Source organism: Acanthopagrus latus, chromosome 24 (genome assembly GCF_904848185.1).
Source record: "Acanthopagrus latus isolate v.2019 chromosome 24, fAcaLat1.1, whole genome shotgun sequence".
Lineage (NCBI taxonomy): Eukaryota > Metazoa > Chordata > Actinopteri > Spariformes > Sparidae > Acanthopagrus > Acanthopagrus latus.
Window position 1 is genome coordinate 15138799 of NC_051062.1, and position 18345 is coordinate 15157143.

The 18345-nt window shown below is 43.2% G+C and overlaps 1 protein-coding gene and 1 long non-coding RNA gene across 6 annotated transcripts in view; both read left to right on the forward strand.

Moving 5' to 3' along the window:
• LOC119015202 (NACHT, LRR and PYD domains-containing protein 3-like) overlaps positions 1 to 18345 on the forward strand; it is a 35194-nt gene that overhangs the window by 2652 nt on the left and 14197 nt on the right. The window contains exons 4-7 of one of the 2 annotated variants that reach the window (XM_037090992.1): positions 110 to 335; positions 1841 to 3614; positions 3713 to 3886; positions 4416 to 4589. The exons of the other annotated variant lie outside the window; for it this stretch is intronic. Of the exons in view, the coding sequence (XP_036946887.1) occupies positions 110 to 335; positions 1841 to 3614; positions 3713 to 3886; positions 4416 to 4589 (2348 nt within the window). The remainder of the gene's footprint in view (positions 1 to 109; positions 336 to 1840; positions 3615 to 3712; positions 3887 to 4415; positions 4590 to 18345) is intronic. 2 annotated transcript variants of the gene reach the window in all.
• On the forward strand, positions 16779 to 17943 carry LOC119015298. Of its 4 annotated transcripts, none has more exons than XR_005073256.1 (5): positions 16779 to 16824; positions 17105 to 17206; positions 17455 to 17531; positions 17623 to 17745; positions 17857 to 17943. It is a non-coding gene; the product is annotated as an uncharacterized LOC119015298 (long non-coding RNA). The 4 variants fall into 4 exon arrangements; XR_005073257.1 differs by having other exon boundaries at positions 16802 to 16824; positions 17105 to 17210; XR_005073259.1 differs by having other exon boundaries at positions 16810 to 16824; positions 17105 to 17325; positions 17413 to 17531.

Here is an 18345-nt window from a genome sequence, read left to right on the forward strand (position 1 = left end):
TCCAGTCTGTTCACAATAATCTCCATGCTGCACTTTACAGACCAGTGGTGAATCTGTCCAACATGGATCTGATGTTAAATGTTGTCATTCACATAATATTCTGTTTCAGCTGCTGGAGGAGAACATTGTGACTTTTGTGAAGAACGAGCTGAAGAAGATCCAGAAGGTTCTGAGTTCAGATTACCCAGAATGCCCAGAGAGTCAGAGGGAGGATGAGGAGGTGTTGGACAGTGAGGAAGAAGAGCAGAGGAGGAGCAGCAGAGAGGCATTTCTGAAGATCACACTTCACTTCCTGAGGAGAATGAAGCAGGAGGAGCTGGCTGACTGTCTGCAGAGCAGTAAGAGGATTTCTTAGATTAATTTGACACATAAATGAAAGACTGTGGACCATCTGCCCTTTGCCCATTTTTGTTTCTCCTGTTTCCAATCAAATGCGATAGAACATGGATTAGAGATATAATATGTAGGGTCTTCCTGAGAAACTATTAATTGACAGTAGAATCAGTAGAAATGTAAGTCTATAACTGCTATTCAATATTTTGTGAAGATTTTTTACATAATCAGCCATAACATCAAAACCTCCTACTTAATACCTACTTAAACGGCTTGGCATCTGGGGAATTTGGAGGACCACTCAACTCCTTTGGTTCTCTGTCCTGTCCCTGGAGTCGTTCCTGAGCAGTTTTTGTGGTGTGTCAGGGCTCATTGTCCTGAGGGGGGCCGCTGCCATTGGTCAGTGCTGTCGCCATGACGGGGCGTACTTGGTCCACAAAGATGTTTGGATGTGTGGTGTGAGTTTTTAAACATGTGCGCTGGTGTCCAAAAGACAAATGGGAGATACCCCGTGCACAGCAGTGCTTCTCTTTTGGGTGCAGCCAGTACAGGGCAAGTCAGAGTAGATCAAATATATTAATAATCTACTAATACTTTTCTGGGGAGGTACACATCAGGCTATGGCACAGGACATGCACTTATGCAGTTGCTACACTGTAGGTGTGGCATCAATTTCACACAGAAGCATAAATCATGCTTTGATCACAAAAGTTAAAAAGTAATCCTTGAACTCTTCTCGGTAAACAGCTCCTGATCAGAGCAGAATCTCATGTGACAGGGTCACATGAGATTCTGCTTCTTCCTCCAGAAGGTCTGGCCACACTCAACTATTCAGAGGCTTGCTCTGAGCTGCGGCTCTGCCCCTCCCTACACAACATTTGGCAAAGCATTTTAATCATTTAATACTTTTATCTTATCTAAATGTTTTCTTTAAAAAAATTAAAAACCCAAGCCTAACCCTTGAGTCAGCAGTCAGCATTACAAAACAAACACCTGACAAGTTGTGGCACCTCTGTGGATCACTGCTGCAGTCAAGTTGATGAACAGGAGTAAAGATAAGTCCACTTTTTAATCCTAAAAGTTTTCCAGAGTGGTCCAGCCTTGAGCAGCTGAGCAACAGCTGCCCAACTTCACTTACCTGGCCCTCCCCATGCAAAACCCTGAGACAAACACATTTTTTGCTGAAAGTTGAATATTTCAGCTCACGTAAACACACAAAATTGTGTGACTTTGCACTGACCTTGTCTTTAGTGATAACTCACCATTACAAAGGGACTCACTATCCCGTAGTCAGTCAGGCTGTCAGTCAGGTTTGCAAAGTTTCTGTTGGCTAAACAGGCAACTCCTTGAAGAAATTAAGTTAAAATAGAAACACTTTTCCCTTCTTGTGTATATTACTCATATTTATCTTCATTATGGACATTTATCTACTCCATGCCTTTTGTTGTTTTCTTTTTCTTTTATATTTCTTTGAGAGAATGCTCAATGGTGTAACTTTTACCTTCAGAATCTCCTGCCATGTGCCAACTTCACCTCAAATCTAACCTTCAGAAGAAGTTCCAGTGTGTGTTTGAGGGGATCGCTAAAGCAGGAAACCCAACCCCTCTGAATCAGATCTACACAGAGCTCTACATCACAGAGGGAGGGACTGCAGAGGTCAATGATGAACATGAGGTCAGACAGATTGAAACAGCATCCAGGAAACCACACAGACCAGAAACAACAGTCAGACAAAAAGACATCTTTAAAGCCTCACCTGGAAGAGACGAACCAATCAGAACAGTGATGACAAAGGGAGTGGCTGGCATCGGGAAAACAGTCTTAACACAGAAGTTCACTCTGGACTGGGCTGAAGACAAAGCCAACCAGGACATACAGTTCACATTTCCATTCACTTTCAGAGAGCTGAATGTGCTGAGAGAGAAAAAGTTCAGCTTGGTGGAACTTGTTCATCACTTCTTCACTGAAACCAAAGAAATCTGCAGCTTTGAAGAGTTCCAGGTTGTGTTCATCTTTGACGGTCTGGATGAGTGTCGACTTCCTCTGGACTTCCACAACACTGAGATCCTGACTGATGTTAGAGAGTCCACCTCAGTGGATGTGCTGCTGACAAACCTCATCAGGGGGAAACTGCTTCCCTCTGCTCGCCTCTGGATAACCACACGACCTGCAGCAGCCAATCAGATCCCTCCTGGGTGTGTTGACATGGTGACAGAGGTCAGAGGGTTCACTGACCCACAGAAGGAGGAGTACTTCAGGAAGAGATTCAGAGATGAGGAGCAGGCCAGCAGAATCATCTCCCACATCAAGACATCACGAAGCCTCCACATCATGTGCCACATCCCAGTCTTCTGCTGGATCACTGCTACAGTTCTGGAGGATGTGTTGAAGACCAGAGAGGGAGGAGAGCTGCCCAAGACCCTGACTGAGATGTACATCCACTTCCTGGTGGTTCAGGCCAAAGTGAAGAAGGTCAAGTATGATGGAGGAGCTGAGACAGATCCACACTGGACTCCAGAGAGCAGGAAGATGATTGAGTCTCTGGGAAAACTGGCTTTTGATCAGCTGCAGAAAGGAAACCTGATCTTCTATGAATCAGACCTGACAGAGTGTGGCATCGATATCACAGCAGCCTCAGTGTACTCAGGAGTGTTCACACAGATCTTTAAAGAGGAGAGAGGACTGTACCAGGACAAGGTGTTCTGCTTCATCCATCTGAGTGTTCAGGAGTTTCTGGCTGCTCTTCATGTCCATCTGACGTTCTTAAACTCTGGAGTCAATCTTCTGGTAGAGGAACAAACAACAGACTGTCAATCTGCAGAGACAGGTCTCTACCAGAGTGCTGTGGACGAGGCCTTACAGAGTCCAAATGGACACCTGGACTTGTTCCTCCGCTTCCTCCTGGGTCTTTCACTGCAGACCAATCAGACTCTCCTGCGAGGTCTGCAGACACAGACAGGAAGTATCTCACAGACCAATCAGGAAACAGTCGGTTACATCAAGACTAAGTTCAGTGAGAATCTGTCTCCAGAGAGAAGCATCAATCTGTTCCACTGTCTGAATGAACTGAACGATCGTTCTCTAGTGGAGGAGATCCAACAGTACCTGAATTCAGGACGTCTCTCCACAGATAAACTGTCTCCTGCTCAGTGGTCAGCTCTGGTCTTCATCTTACTGTCATCAGAAAAAGATCTGGATGTGTTTGACCTGAGGAAATACTCTGCTTCAGAGGAGGCTCTTCTGAGGCTGCTGCCAGTGGTCAAAGCCTCCAACAAAGTTCTGTAAGTGTGGAGAAGTTTCTTCAGAATGCAGTAAATGTGCTGTTATTGACCCAAATAGAAATATCATTTTCTTATTCTGCTCATTATTCTTTATCCAGGCTGAGTGGCTGTAACCTCTCAGAGAGAAGCTGTGAAGCTCTGTCCTCAGTTCTCAGCTCCCAGTCCTCTAGTCTGAGAGAGCTGGACCTGAGTAACAACAACCTGCAGGATTCAGGAGTGAAGCGACTTTCTGCTGAACTGAAGAGTCCACACTGTGTCCTTGAAACTCTCAGGTCAGGATTCATTATTTTATTTCATTATTTCATGTAACTGTACCATTGGAGCAGGTCTAAACCAGACAGGTAAAAAAAAAAAGTTAAAAAAATATATATATCACATGTCAGAGGATCACCGAAATAATAACATTTCATCCTGATGGAGGCATGAATGCATTTTATATAAAATGTAGTTCTGTCAGTTTATTCTGTACTTGAGTCCTGATTGTCATGAGGTTTGGTTCAGACATTCATGCTCCCCTAAAGATGAACTGTCATTACTTTGGTGATCCTCTGACTTTTCTTCTAGCTCCATATTCAGGTCATCATTTTAATCTGTACAGTTTGTTGGTTCATGACCAAATATTTGCAAAACTAATGAAATTTCCATCAGCTTCAGTTATCCTCTGTGTTTTGTGCTTATTAATAAATGAGTGAAAACTAAGATGGTGAATATAATAAACATTAAACCCTTGAACACAGATGTGTTCTGAGTCATCAGGACCCTCAGCTGATCTGTGATGTGTGTTGTTTTGTGTGTCTGCAGGCTTTCAGGCTGTCTGATCACAGAGGAAGGCTGTACTTCTCTGGCCTCAGCTCTGGACTCCAACCCCTCCCATCTGAGAGAGCTGGACCTGAGCTACAATCATCCAGGAGACTCAGGAGTGAAGCAGCTGTCAGCTCGACTGGAGGATCCAGGCTGGAGACTGGACACTCTCAGGTATGAAGAGTCCTGCTGCAGCCACAGACAGTCAGTGTGAGACTCTGTAGATGGTTCAGTGTCGGGAGGTCAGCTTTGTTTACTCCACCTCCAGTTGTTCAGTTCAGTTAAGGAGAAAATGCAACATAGCACTAAGCCAAGAGTTACAAGTGAAGAGAGGAAGATGAGAAGAAGAGATGAAGGTCAGCAACCAGGAGGATTTTGGCAGAAACACTAAAGTTACACCTCTTTCTTCAGACTAGTTTATTGCCTGTTCAAATTGTGCCTGTCTGATTTCTTGGCTTCTGGTTTTGCTGCTTGATGAACCGCTCATCCAAACTACTTCACACTCCAAACTGATTGCAGAGGATTATTAATACATTAATATTAAATCTAATTTTCACCACGTCACTGCTGTGTTATGATATTGATAATAACAATAGATCCTCTGTGTCAGATGTCTGATCAGAAAATACTGAACCTCAAATTCAGAAGATTTCTGTGACACATAAAAGAATTTAATCACTGAACAGTGGCAGCTCCTGACTAAATTTCTCAAGGGGGGCAACTTTTCTGCTGATGACTGAGGTGACCCGTTCAATGGGAGAATTATTAGGCAGCAAGACCATTATTAATTAATAATTAATTAATTAATAATTCATTAATTAATAATTAATTATTTTCTGGTCAACTTACATAGCAATACCAAATGTAACTGCTACAGGGAAAAGTTAGATGGAGTGTTCAGCAAATAAAAGTATCTTGGCTCTACAAATGATCAACAGAGAGATAAACTGTGAGTCTGTTTACCTTCAAATATCTTGCAACATGGACGGATACACTTGCTTTACCATTAATTATAAAGGGGACTACATATAAGTCAAAAACAACATCAAAAGTATTTATTTATCTATTACTAGTGCAGTCAAATTGCTCAACATTGCACAAACAATACTCTATGTTCACAGAAACAAACAGTAAATACAGTACAGATTCCATATCAGTAACAACATTTTAAAGATTTTGTTCAGCTAAATTAACTTTTAGTACAAGTGAAAGTGCACACATCCAACAGTGAACTATAAATAGGAATATAATCTGTGGCCCTGGGCTGTAAAATAAACCCCCGCAGCCCCCGTGAGGTGGGAGGCCCCACATCCCATATCCCAAAATACAACAAATATTTAAAATAATAACTTTACTGGTCCATAGTTTTCTTTGGTATGTCAGAGACTTTTGGTCCAACTGACGCGTTAGGCAGGAAGTTCAAATCAGTGTCAGCACAGCACCACGGTCAGAGACACTTTGAAAATGAAACAATCAAACAGTGCCCAAAAACGGCACAATAAACAAAAATCTGATGAATTTACTGCCAAGCTTCTGAAAATACTAACTATATTTGGAACGGTAAATCCTGTCAGATGTGAAGGAGGCAGTGTGACGGGTGAATAATCTCATACAGCTGACAGTGTTTACTAGACAGTGTTAGCAAGATAATCAGCCTAATTGTGTGAAGTTAGTGTGTGAGTTTTTTTTCATAATCAGAATAATATAAGGTTATAGCTTTCATGTAGCCTGATCTACGGATAATTTGTCTTTATAATTAGGTACAAAAGGGCTATAGCCTACAGACATACTGCCTGCCACACTAGAGTCATCAATACAGGATAGGTTTCATAAATAATAGTACAAGCTGTAATCAAAAATATTAACCGGCATGTTAGTTAACAACTTTTTTCTGAAATGTTATAGCAACACAGCGACACACAGGCGGCCAGGAAGATGTAGAAAGGAACGGCGAGGTTGACGGGGATGAAACAGGGCAGCCTGATTGTAAAGACAGTGATCAACAGACAGGGCACATTATAGATGAGGGAGGCACCCCAGTGTTACCGTCAGATGAGGAGTCCACTGTGCACCTCGCAGCTTGAACATCCAGTCAGGGAGAGCATCTCCTTGCTTCAGTATCAGTTGAGGGAGAGTCCAGAGTGCCTCTATCTGCAACCAACCAGCCAGACAAACCTTCAGACAGCAGCACTGAGAGCCTCAGATAGCTCTGCATCTCAAATTAACCCAGAATAAGCTCTTACAACTGACATGTCTTACCCCAGTGACAGGGCTAAAGTAAAAGTGTATTTAGAGGCAGGGACCATGCAGATTTGAAGGTCTGTATCATAGAGATACAAAGGGAGGTGTTTTTCCAATGAGTATTACAACAGAATATCAGAGAAAGGTACAAAGATACCACGCACATGGTTGTGTTACTCCCCAAAAATGGATCGTGTCTGTTGTGAGCCCTGTTGACTTTTTGGTGAGAGGAAATCAGTGTCATAATTTGTCCTGGACAACAGGAAGTAATGACTGACAAGGACTATCAGACACGTCAGAGAACACCAACATGCCCGTTCTCACATGGCAGCTTGTGTAACGAACGACATGTGGCAGAAAAATCTTACAATCGATGAGAAAATTTCCTCCAAATATAAAAATGAAGTCATCTTTTGTTCAGAGGTATTGACAAGAATTGTTGGCATTATTTTGACACTTGCATCCAGTAAGTCTGATTTCTGTGCAGATCGCAAGAGATAATAAAAGAAATAGGAGAATAAGAGAAATAAACAACGGAAACTTTTTGTCCGTTATAGAACTTCTTGGCCGGTGTGACTCTGTATGACAGAGGTTCATTACTAGTAAAAGAAAATGAAATACTGAAGCCCAGAAATTCTAAATGAAATGATCTCTATCATGGCACAAAACGTTCAAGATGAAATAGTGAAAGAAATCCATGAAGCAGAATTTTCTTCTATAATAATGGACACAACTCAAGACATTTCTACAGTAAATCAACTCAGTCAGGTGATCTGATATGTCACTATTCTGAAAGATGAGCATGATAATCCATCACAGGTGAAAATACATGAAGGTTTGGTGGGTTTCCATGCAGTCTGCCACCATCCACAAATATCGTCGTCAACGAACCTTTATCACGTGACGAAAACGAGACGAGACGCAACATAAATGGTGGTCATGTGACGAAAACTATAATCACATATATAATCCAATGTTGTTGACGAATAAAATATTATTTTGCAATATTTGTGTTTCCTGAGTCTCAGCTCAGGTGCTGCATCAGGTCGCAGGTGACGTCACTTCCTCAGTCCCCACCTGCGCAGCATTATTAAGAAGATGCAGCTGGTGGCTGAACGTTAACGACAACTCAAGACACAGAGTTCAGTCTGGCACTAAGAAAGGGACCGATGGCAGCCAGCCGGGGTTCAGTGTTCCCTCCGGTGTCTCCTGTCAGTCTGAACCCGCTGACAGTTTATAATCATATGGATGCTGTTATAATGTGCAGTGATTGAGATACTGACCCACCAAACATCCTGGAAAGTGACAAAGTTTTTCCCTCTAAATTACATAATTACATGATTGTCATCAGTAAACTGGATGCTGTCTGACCAGAGCTTCGATCGGGCCCAAAAAATCCAGCTCGACCCAGACCGACACCTGAACTGTAATTATTAAACCCGACATTTTGTAAATACGTGGGCTGTTATAACTGATGTTCTCAGCTACAATTCTGAGTTGTTTGAACTAAAGAAGTCTGTCTAGAATGATCTTAATGAATAATGCAGCAAGGATGAAGCAAGTAAACTGCGTTGTTTGTTTATTCAGAATGGATCCAAATGAAATGTAAAAAAACCATGAACAATGTCGAACACAGACAGTGAACAAGAATGAACTCTGGATGGCCTCGGAGTCTGCGACTCTTTTTTTTGGTACACCAATCTCTTGACTTTCCACCATTTCAGTAGGTCCCTGTCATCCATGGCATGCCTCTGTGAAATGTACATGGCCACTTCATCCTCCTCTGGTTCGTTATCATGGTCTTGGTTCTCCCGCTCGGGGAGAGAAGGCTGGCAGTGTCTCTTCAGCCTCTCCAGCCAGAGGCCGACCAGGTTTATAGTTGCATATTTGTCTCCCTCCAGTTCTTTCTGGACATTATAGAATGGCTCCAAAAAGGTGACCAGAAAGCTCAGTAAGTCAGGTGCAGTATTTTCGATGCGCTCCAGCAGCTCTGGGTTTTTGTCCTGCACTGACGTGAGTGTGAGATAAACTGTGCTAAGTCTCGTCTCCTCCATCTGTAGCACTGTCTTCCATAATTGTGCAGCCAGGCCGGATTGTTTCAAATATCTGACGAGTCCTTTAGCAGCAGAAATGGTCTCACATATATCAGGCGTGTTGTCATCCAGTGTGTCAGCGTGCAGACCCTGGTGAAGGACAGGATTAATAAGACGATCTAAACAAGACAGCCTCCTGTACGACTCCAGGGTTTGATTATGTTGCTGCCTTGATCTGTTACTCACACTGACGGAGCTCACAGACAGTCGCGGTGGTCCCAGACGAGACCACAGACCGTGTCCAGTGAACAATGATAATCCAAACACTATAACAACATGTGCAGATGAACAAACCTGTCCAATAATCAATACACAAAAAAATGAAATCAGCTGGTCCATGATGCAGAACTCTCAGAACCAACTCTGTCCTCATGAGGTCAGTCAGCAGCGTCAGCTGGAGCTGAAGTGCACACACACACACACACACACACACACACACACACACACACACACACACACACACACACACACAAACACACACACACACACACACACACACACACACACACACACACACACACAAACACACACACACACACACACACACACACACACACACACACACACATAATGTTAATGTTATTGTGTGTTTAACATCCTTGAGCTAACTTAGATGAATAAAACAGGACAGTGAAGTTATTGCTAAACTTCTTTACATCCATCAGACACACAGACACCTGAGACACACCTGGTGTGGAATCAGAGGCGGAGTCAAGGTGAGCAGCCTGCACTCACCTGAACATCCAGGCTCAGTGGTTAGAGGCAGGTGAGGTTGCTCCTGTAGCGTCTCCTCTGGAGAACAGACAACATCAGTGTATTAGAGGTGATGAAGTGTCTCCATTATAAGCTGCATCAGGATGAGAGACAGAGCAGATCAAGAGTCTGCAGCTCATGTTGATCGTTGATTGTTCGTCCTCAGCTGGAAGATAAAGTTTCATCATGACGTTGCTCCCACGCTTTGAACTGTGGGAGGACTTCTGACTGAGGTTACTGATGTAGGAGGATGTTGGAGGGAGGCAGAGATCATCTGAGAGAGATTAAAACACAGTGTTTGTTTAAACTGACGTCTAATGACAGCTGGACGAGACTTCTGCCTCACAACAATCACTGATCACGTTGGACATTTTCTCCTGAACGTCTGCAGCCATAAATAATAACTGTGACAGCAGCTAATCAGTCGAGATCTGAGGAGCTGCTGTCAACTCTGAGAGAGGTGTGAGCAGCAGAGTCAGTAAATGTTGGATCTTAAAGCTGCCATGTGAAAACTAGATTATTGTAGACAAACATGAAAGATGCTGCAGATGGAAACAGGTTTTGTTTGATCACTGAAAAGATGCAGCTTTTATTTTGAAGCCTGCTGCAGTCTGATTATTGGAAGGACTTTCAGAATAAAAGGGGAATGTAAATGATGATCAGTAGCCGTGTGCAGTGATATAGATCACTGAGGACGACGAACACTGAGACGCATCGAGAATCATTAACAGCTCAATCATGAGGCCGCTGAAGATTCACACCTGTAAAATGTTTGTTACATGAAGAATGAAAAAGTAAAATCTAGTTGTTTTCTAAAGTGACACAGCACTCCTTCATCCTCCACCACTGATAGTGGCCTCATGTGTGTTAGCAGCAAACTGAGGAAACCATCAGTCAGAACAGCTGCTGGCTGTGGTGTCATGGAGCGTCCTTCCTCACAACGTAGTCACCATGTTGACTTGTTTCTTTGTCAAGTGACAGACACAATATTATATAATATCAGTTTGCATAGTCGCACAATTCACATGAAGCTCAGTGAACTCAGTACACGCCTTGTTGTTTTAGTTCATATCTGCTGATGTAAAGAGCAAATACAGATCAGGCCTGTACAATAAAACAAAACAACAAAAGAGCAGCACTTCCTCACAACATGTGAAAAGTAGAAATATATTAGAGAAACACATGTTAAAGATGTAATAGATTCCAGAGGGTTTGTTGAGCCAGTAGATGTTGTGTTTTCATCTACTGTACTAGTCTTTACACTACAGTGTTCTTCTTCTTTTCTTGCTTTGGCCACATGTTTGTGTGACATCGTGCCAATAAAGACATTTTGAATTTAGAAAAGTAAATAAAAAGATAAATGTACATTGTGAATGCAGCCTGAGCCATGCAGTGAGAATAAACAGGACATGTAATATATATTTTAACAGAACAGATGTGCTCAAGTTTCCGTGTGAAGAAATAAAGACTTCACTTCAGACGATCTCTGACTACGACATGAAATATTCTAAAACCTCCTCTGATGTCCTCCAGTGTCTCTGACCGTACTTCAGCTAATTACCCACCAGGGGGCGACACTGATCCATCACAGACCTGAGAGCACAGACGGAAGCTGTTTCTGTCTTAAACGTTGGTTGTTAAGTTGAAACCTGTAATGTAGCCGGGCCCTAATCTGGTGTTTGCAGGAACATCAGGTTTACTAATGGATGAAGTGGATCAGGTCCAAAAGTTCATCCTGTCCAAACTTTTGTCAGTCAGCCAACAAACAAATCCTGCTGCTCATTAACACACTGAACAATAAGTGACTGAAGGGACAGACACTACGGATCAGTGGAGACAGGTTCTGGGTTTCAAACCTTCACTAAGTCACCGTGCCGAGTCTCCTTCACCCGCAGTGGCTCCGACCTGCTTTCTCTTCAGGTCTCAGTGATGTGGTGCTACCGGGCCATGTGAGATCAGCTCTGCACATCCTGGAGCTGTTTTCTTTCAACACTTTAATATAAAGTGCTGCCAAGGAAAAGTGCTCACTAACACAGATTTAGACAGATTTGTGAACAATATTTGAGAGAAATGGTTCTTTTGTGTATATAGAAAATGTTTTCAGTCTTTGAGTTCAGCTCGTGAAAAATGAGAACAAAAAGAAAAGTGTTGCATTTAGTTTATATTTTTGTTCAGTGTGTATAGAAACATGAGCACAAGTTGCCATTGGATCAAACAGCAAGCGTCAGGTCGCCCACAGGAAACAGCAACAACATCCAATAAAATAAAGAGGAAGTGATAAATCCAACAAGAGGTTTGTGTGTGTTCTCAGATGTTGTCGTCCTCTTTCACACACACCAACATCCTGTGGCTCACTCTCAGTGTGTGAGGAGAGTGGCAGAGGTGAAGAGGTTCAGGGAGAACAGGGAGAAGCAGCCTGATGGACAGATTGTGTTTCTGTGTATGAGAGTCATGTCGTGTCCATGTTTGCATGCTGAAAGAGGATGTGCTGCTCTGACCCCCCTCCTCCTTTCAGGGTGGAGCCTGCTGGAGTCCGATGGTTGACACCAGGTCTGAGGAAGTGTGAGTGTCTTTTTACTGTCATTCATCAAAACACTGTGACATCACTCATTCACATCTGTGATGTCATCATCACACTGATGACACATTAATAACTGCAGCTGTGTTGTGTCTTTTTCTCTCCATCAGATTCCTGTGAGCTCACAGTCGACACAAACACAGTCAGCAGAAACATCAAACTGTCTGACAACAACAGGAAGATGACACGTGTGGAGGAGGAGGATCAGTCATATCCTGATCATCCAGAGAGGTTTAAGACCAGGTATCCTCAGCTGCTGTGTAGAACTGGTCTGACTGGTCGCTGTTACTGGGAGGTCGAGTGGAGAGGAAGTGTTTATATATCAGTGAGTTACAGAAGAATCAGAAGGAAAGGAGACAGTAATGACTGTGTGTTTGGAGGGAATGATCAGTCCTGGAGTCTGTGGTGCTCTGATGATGGTCGTTACTCTGTCTGTCACAATAACAGAAGAACAGACCTCTCCTCCTCCTCCTCCTTCCTCTCCTCCCTCCTCTCCTCCCTCCTCTCCTCCTCCTCCTCCCTCCTCTCCTCCCTCCTCTCCTCCTCCTCCTCCTCCTCCTCCTCCTCCTCCTCCTCTGGTAGAGTAGCAGTGTATGTGGACTGTCCTGCTGGCACTCTGTCCTTCTACAGAGTCTCCTCTGACTCACTGATCCACCTCCACACCTTCAACACCACATTCACTGAACCTCTTTATCCTGGATTTGGACTCTTGTGGACCAGTCCTGGTTCCTCAGTGAGTCTGTGTGGTGTTTAGTGTGCAGAGTCTCCTCCTGTCACAGAAACATTGTCAGTGCTGAACAGTTGAGTCTGTACAGGATCACAGTCACATCAATCTTTCAGCTTCTTGTAATAAATTCATCATCAACTTTGTACAAAATGATTCAAACTGATTGAAAAGATTCTTCAGTTACATTTGAAACTTCTTCCATTAAATTGTGGAAATTGCGTTGACTTGTACTTTCTGTCATGTGTTGTTTTGAATTCTGGCTCTTGTTCCAATAAAATCCACAACTATCAGTGAAATGTAAGAAACAGAAAACATCGACTCGTCTGCAACTTTAATTGTAAAGAATCATTGTGAACAAAGTTGTAAATGGACAGTAAAATCTGATCAAATGTACTCGACACTCCACCTGAAACACTCTGACTTGTTTCATGTGTTTGTAATGATGAAACTAAAAGTTTGATGGTGTTGGTTAACACATGTAATTATGTCCGTAGTGACAGAGTCATAAACTGCACAACATCTCTTCATTTCTGTCTGATTATTATATGAGAAGAAAACACATTTGAATGACAATCATTGTGTTTCTCTCAGTGTTTTGTGGCTGTTGAAGTCCGGCTGTATTTTCAGGACGTTTGTTGGATTTGAATCTGGTCCGTCAAACTAAACAGCTGTGAGAAAAGTCTTTCTCTGTCTGAGCCGGTTGGCTGAAGATGTTTGGAAGTCTGAGAGCCGGATGAAATACTGAAACACTTTCAGAGATCACAAACTAAACTGTCCTGATGAAGTTTTTAAACAAGCGCTGAAGAGATTTGAGCTCATGTTTGATGCTTCTGAACGTTGATGTTCAGAGCAAAGAGTCCAAAACTTGTACAAATTGTTCCTTTTTGTTTAAATGTGACTTTGTTAGTGAAACGATCAGCTGACGAGTTTATAATCAGACTGAAAGATGTCGCACAGCGTCACTGAAATGTTTCTCCTCTGCTGAAGTAGCTGAATATAAAAGTCTACTTGTGTCCTCATCATGTTGTCTGTCAGTGTGGAAACTGTAAATAATTCATATTGTTTTCATGCTATATTAAAGGAACCAGAACACATGAAGTGACATGTAGTGTGTTGATTTGACATGTGGACCTCCAGAACCTGGTCAGATTGTCCCGACACATTTTAGATGCTTCCTGTGGTCGTTAACAATCATTTACAACAGTTTGACGACGTGTTGCAGAGACAGTGAGGTTTATACTGAACCAGTCTGTAAGAGGATGATGTCATTATTCTACAGACGCCACACTGTGACATCACTGTGACATCACTGTGACATCAGGACTTACTGCACAGTGAGAAGTTAAAGTCCTCAGTGTTTCTGTTGTAAAATGAATGTGAACGTTTGAACACTCAGACAAAACACGACATCTGAAGACCAACAAGTAATCGATTACTTTAGAAAGTAACTGTGAGTGAATGTAAACTTGTTCAACAGGAATTCACAAGAAGCAGCTCGACTGACAAACACAGAAGATCAGCTGAAGATTTCATTCAGCGTGTTACTGATCTGAACATGTGACGTGTTACAAAGACACTAAACATGAACAATATAGACGACTTCTCTGTCACCAGACTCCCTTTAAAAAATACTAGATTTAGTGAGTTGTTGAGATAAAACAATCTTTATAAACATTATGAAACTCTGTCTCTGACTCCTTCTGCATTATTTGGCCCTTGTTGATAATTCAGCAGCTGTTCTACATGAAGAATGTTTTCCTGTGTGTCCGAGTGATGTTGGTGTTCAGCAGGAGGTGACAGATGTTGACACCGGGTCTGAGCCGCCTCTCGCTCCTTTAATTACAAACCAAGCCGCCATTTCTACTAATTCTCCACTTTGGTTGACATCTTCCTTTAATTCACCTCAATACTGATATTCAATACTTCACTTTCTCACAAGATCCCAGAAAAACACACCAATATTTTTCTCCTTGATGCAGTTTTTTAAAATCCTTTTTATATGTCTGTCACTCAGTCCCTGTTCTGTCTGAATGTACTTTTTGCAAATGTTAAATAAAAACTTTCATTGAAAAAAAAAAAACCAAAACACATTCCAGTGTGTCCTCCTCCTCCTCCAGCTTCTTCTTCGTTGGTTTGGGCAGCTCCTCCTGCTCCATGCTGTCTCTCTGCAGAGCACCAACAGACCCAACACATATCTGCAGGGGCAGAGCGCCCTCTGGTGGCTGCACACACACACTGCACTCTTTGCTCTCGTCCTCCTGTGAGCTCAGCAGGTGAAACCAGGGCTGCAGGTTTTCAGGTCGTGGGTGAAAACAGTGAAATGTGACAGAAACAAAGAGCAGCAGTCAGATCTGTTAGCTCAGTGTGATAGAAGCCTGGTTAGTAGTCCGGAGGTTGCGGGTTCGAGTCTTCTTTGGCTTCAATTATTATAATAGTCCGATTAAAAAGCTGAAAGTCAGCAGCGTCCAGAGAAGAGGTCCAAATGTGAAGTGAACCCTGTAGTACGGTGGGTTCAGTATCTGGCTGGCAGTCGGAGACATCAGGATGTTTGATTTGTTCTATTTGACTCTGTGAAGAGGAGCAGACGTGGAAAATTCAACCTTTGGTCTGACAGACAGGAGGAGCCATACCGGGACTCGAACCCGCAGCCTCTGTACATGAGCCGCCTGCTCTACCAACTGAGCTAAACGGCACACCGCTCTGAAAGGCTTTGAAAACAAAGTGTAGACTTCTAAGAGTTCATCCCACTGAGTTATATTGGGGCTCTGCTGGAGAAGCTCTGAACTTGTGCAGGTCACAGTGTTCACATCTCAGTCATCTGAAGAATGAATGAAGGTGCATTTATTCACTTTTTCTATTGTTGGTCTGTGTTCCAACAAGCCTCTGTGTGATTGGCTGCAGGTGTGTGTGAGGGACTTCAGGTTGTCCAGGGAGCTGATTGGAAGTCAGAGTTTCAGGGCGGCTCCTCCCAGTTCCTGTAGTCGTCCCTGACCACAAAGCTGTCGGGCGTTTTCAACACTTTGCCACTTTATTATTGAGCCTTTGTTATTTTTGCTGGTAATCCTGAGATTCCTGGTCTTCCTGCTGAGTTGTTGTCAGTAGTTTTAACGGGGGGTTTGTTACGACCCTCATACATGTTTCTGTTTCAGTGACCCTCTGTGTGATTGGCTGCAGGTGTGTTTCCTGAGTCCAGGTTGTCCAGGGAGCTGATCCTGTTCCAGACTGCCAGCATGTTTGCTCCTGTTGCAACGTGGGTTTTTGAATAAAACCATTTCAGGATAAATGATGAAGCATTACGACATTCACATGTATAAAATGTTTGTAGCGTGCGGTCCAGGGTCACAGCATTGTTCAGGTGGCAGGAGACTCTGCTCCAAGTCCAACATCTGTCCATTTTCTCTCAGAATCAGCAAGCAAACAATGTGGACAATTGTCCCATAACCCCCTGCTTCCACCTGTGAGGAACCTCGGGAGGGGACTCGACCCCCTCCAGCCCTGGTTTCACCTGCTGAGCTCACAGGAAGCAACAAGCAAAGAGTCTGTCAGAGGTTTCCACTCCTTCTTCTGAGCAGCAGCTTCAGAAAGAGTCCGGCTCTTCACACACTTTTACTGGACACGTCTCTTCTCTGAGCGCTTTCAAGGTTTCATTTCTAAGCGCTGGACTTCAAAAGCCAGCGAGCGTCCTGAGATCAAACTGTGAGCTGTAGAGTGTCCACCTGAGCTGCTGATCAGACAGGTGGACAGCAGCATTCAGCTCTGACTGTGTGTTTGTGTTTGTCTTGTTGATCCTGGAGAAACTGCATGACAATAAAGCTTTGACTGACTGATTGTTTGAATCAGTGAATTGAGGCGTTGGAACTCCAGTTGTTCAGAGAGAATCAGACTCCCCCACAGAAATGGAACGTTCCGGGGGCCGGCCGCTGCAGCAGCCAATCAAGCCGCCTGCAGCCTATAAAGCTGAGCTGCTGCCACACAGTCAGTCTTTGGTTCCTCAGTGTGGCGTGCGTACCTGCTCAGGTGAGTGATGTCATGACTTGGTGTTGGTGGACGTGATGCTACTTTAGGTTTGGACACATTCTGGGAGCTGCTGTTGGCTTGTGGATCACATCTGTTGGGCTGTTGGTCCACTGGGTCTCTATTTAATGATCATTATGGTCGACTGTCGCTTCTGATGCACTTCCAGTGTTGCTAAAGAGCACGTTGGTTAAATCAGAGTAGAATTTACAGTCATGAATTTCCTTTGTAAAGTAACAAGTTTGAGTTTGTTACTAATTATTTCTGTTTTTTCTTTTTATAGGAAACCTAATGAACCGTTTCCAAATCATCACGCTCAACCTTCAATAAAATAAGTGAACAGAACCTGAAGTCCTGAACTTTTGACTCTAACAGATCATCTGTGGTGGGTTAGTTTATCTGCCCCTCCAACAGTTTGCTCCACATTATATATTCATGAGTTGCTGTTCACAGCAGACGTCACCTGGACAGTCGACTCTAGTTGTAAACCACGTTTGACTGCACGTGAGCTTTATTCCACAATAATACTGCCTCACCGTATAGGGAGAGTTTTTACTCCACAACAGGAGTCGCTCCTCTTTGTCCTCACAGAAGCTGAGATGAGCTGATTTCTTCTTCTGGTCCTGTGTGCAGGTGAACCTCTGGTCCAGCAGCTTCTTGCTGTAGTAGATCTGCCAGGCGAGCAGCTGCACAGCGATAACCATCAGCAGGTACGTGGGACACCAGGCTCAGCTGGCTCGTGTCACTTTCTACAGCCTGTAGTGTTTCTGTCTGATTCTGTCTGCATTTGATTTGTTTCAGACGTTCAGAGGAAACGCAGCCCTGCACCATGAGAAGAGGGGCCGACCCCGGGACCAGGAACTTTAAAACCAGCTGCCGTCCAGCTGACGAGGCCTGAAGGACTCGCTGGTGAAAAGGTAGCAGGTGAGAACAGACGAGGCCTTTGAAAACCATCCTGTGATGAGGAACTAACTTTGTTATCTGTCAGATTCTTATTGCAACAGTCGACTTTAACTTTGTTTCTTCTTCTTCCAGGTGCGTCAGATCCTGAGAGGGAACTCACCGTCATGTCTTTTACACCAAATAACTTCCATACACATTAAACACTAACATTCAAACATGCTTGAAAAATGTAGAATATGTGTAGAAGATAACACAGCAGCCTTTCACAATAAAATGTAGTTCAGCTGTTTGAACTCGTCGTCTTCTACAGGAACTGAGACCAAGATGGAAAAAGTCTGTTTTCTTTGTTCACTTTCAATATGTCAACTATTAATGCATTTCCAAGTAGAACAGTGTTGTACTTGGAAATGCATTAATAGTTGACATATTGAAAGTGAACAAAGAAAACAGACTTTTTCCATCTTGGTCTCAGTTCCTGTAGAAGATGACGAGTTCAAACAGCTGAACTACATTTTATTGTGAAAGGCTGCTGTGTTTTCTTCTACACATATTCTACATTTTTCAAGCATGTTAATGTGTGTGGAAGTTATTTGGTATTTGTAACATATTTCAATAAATTCA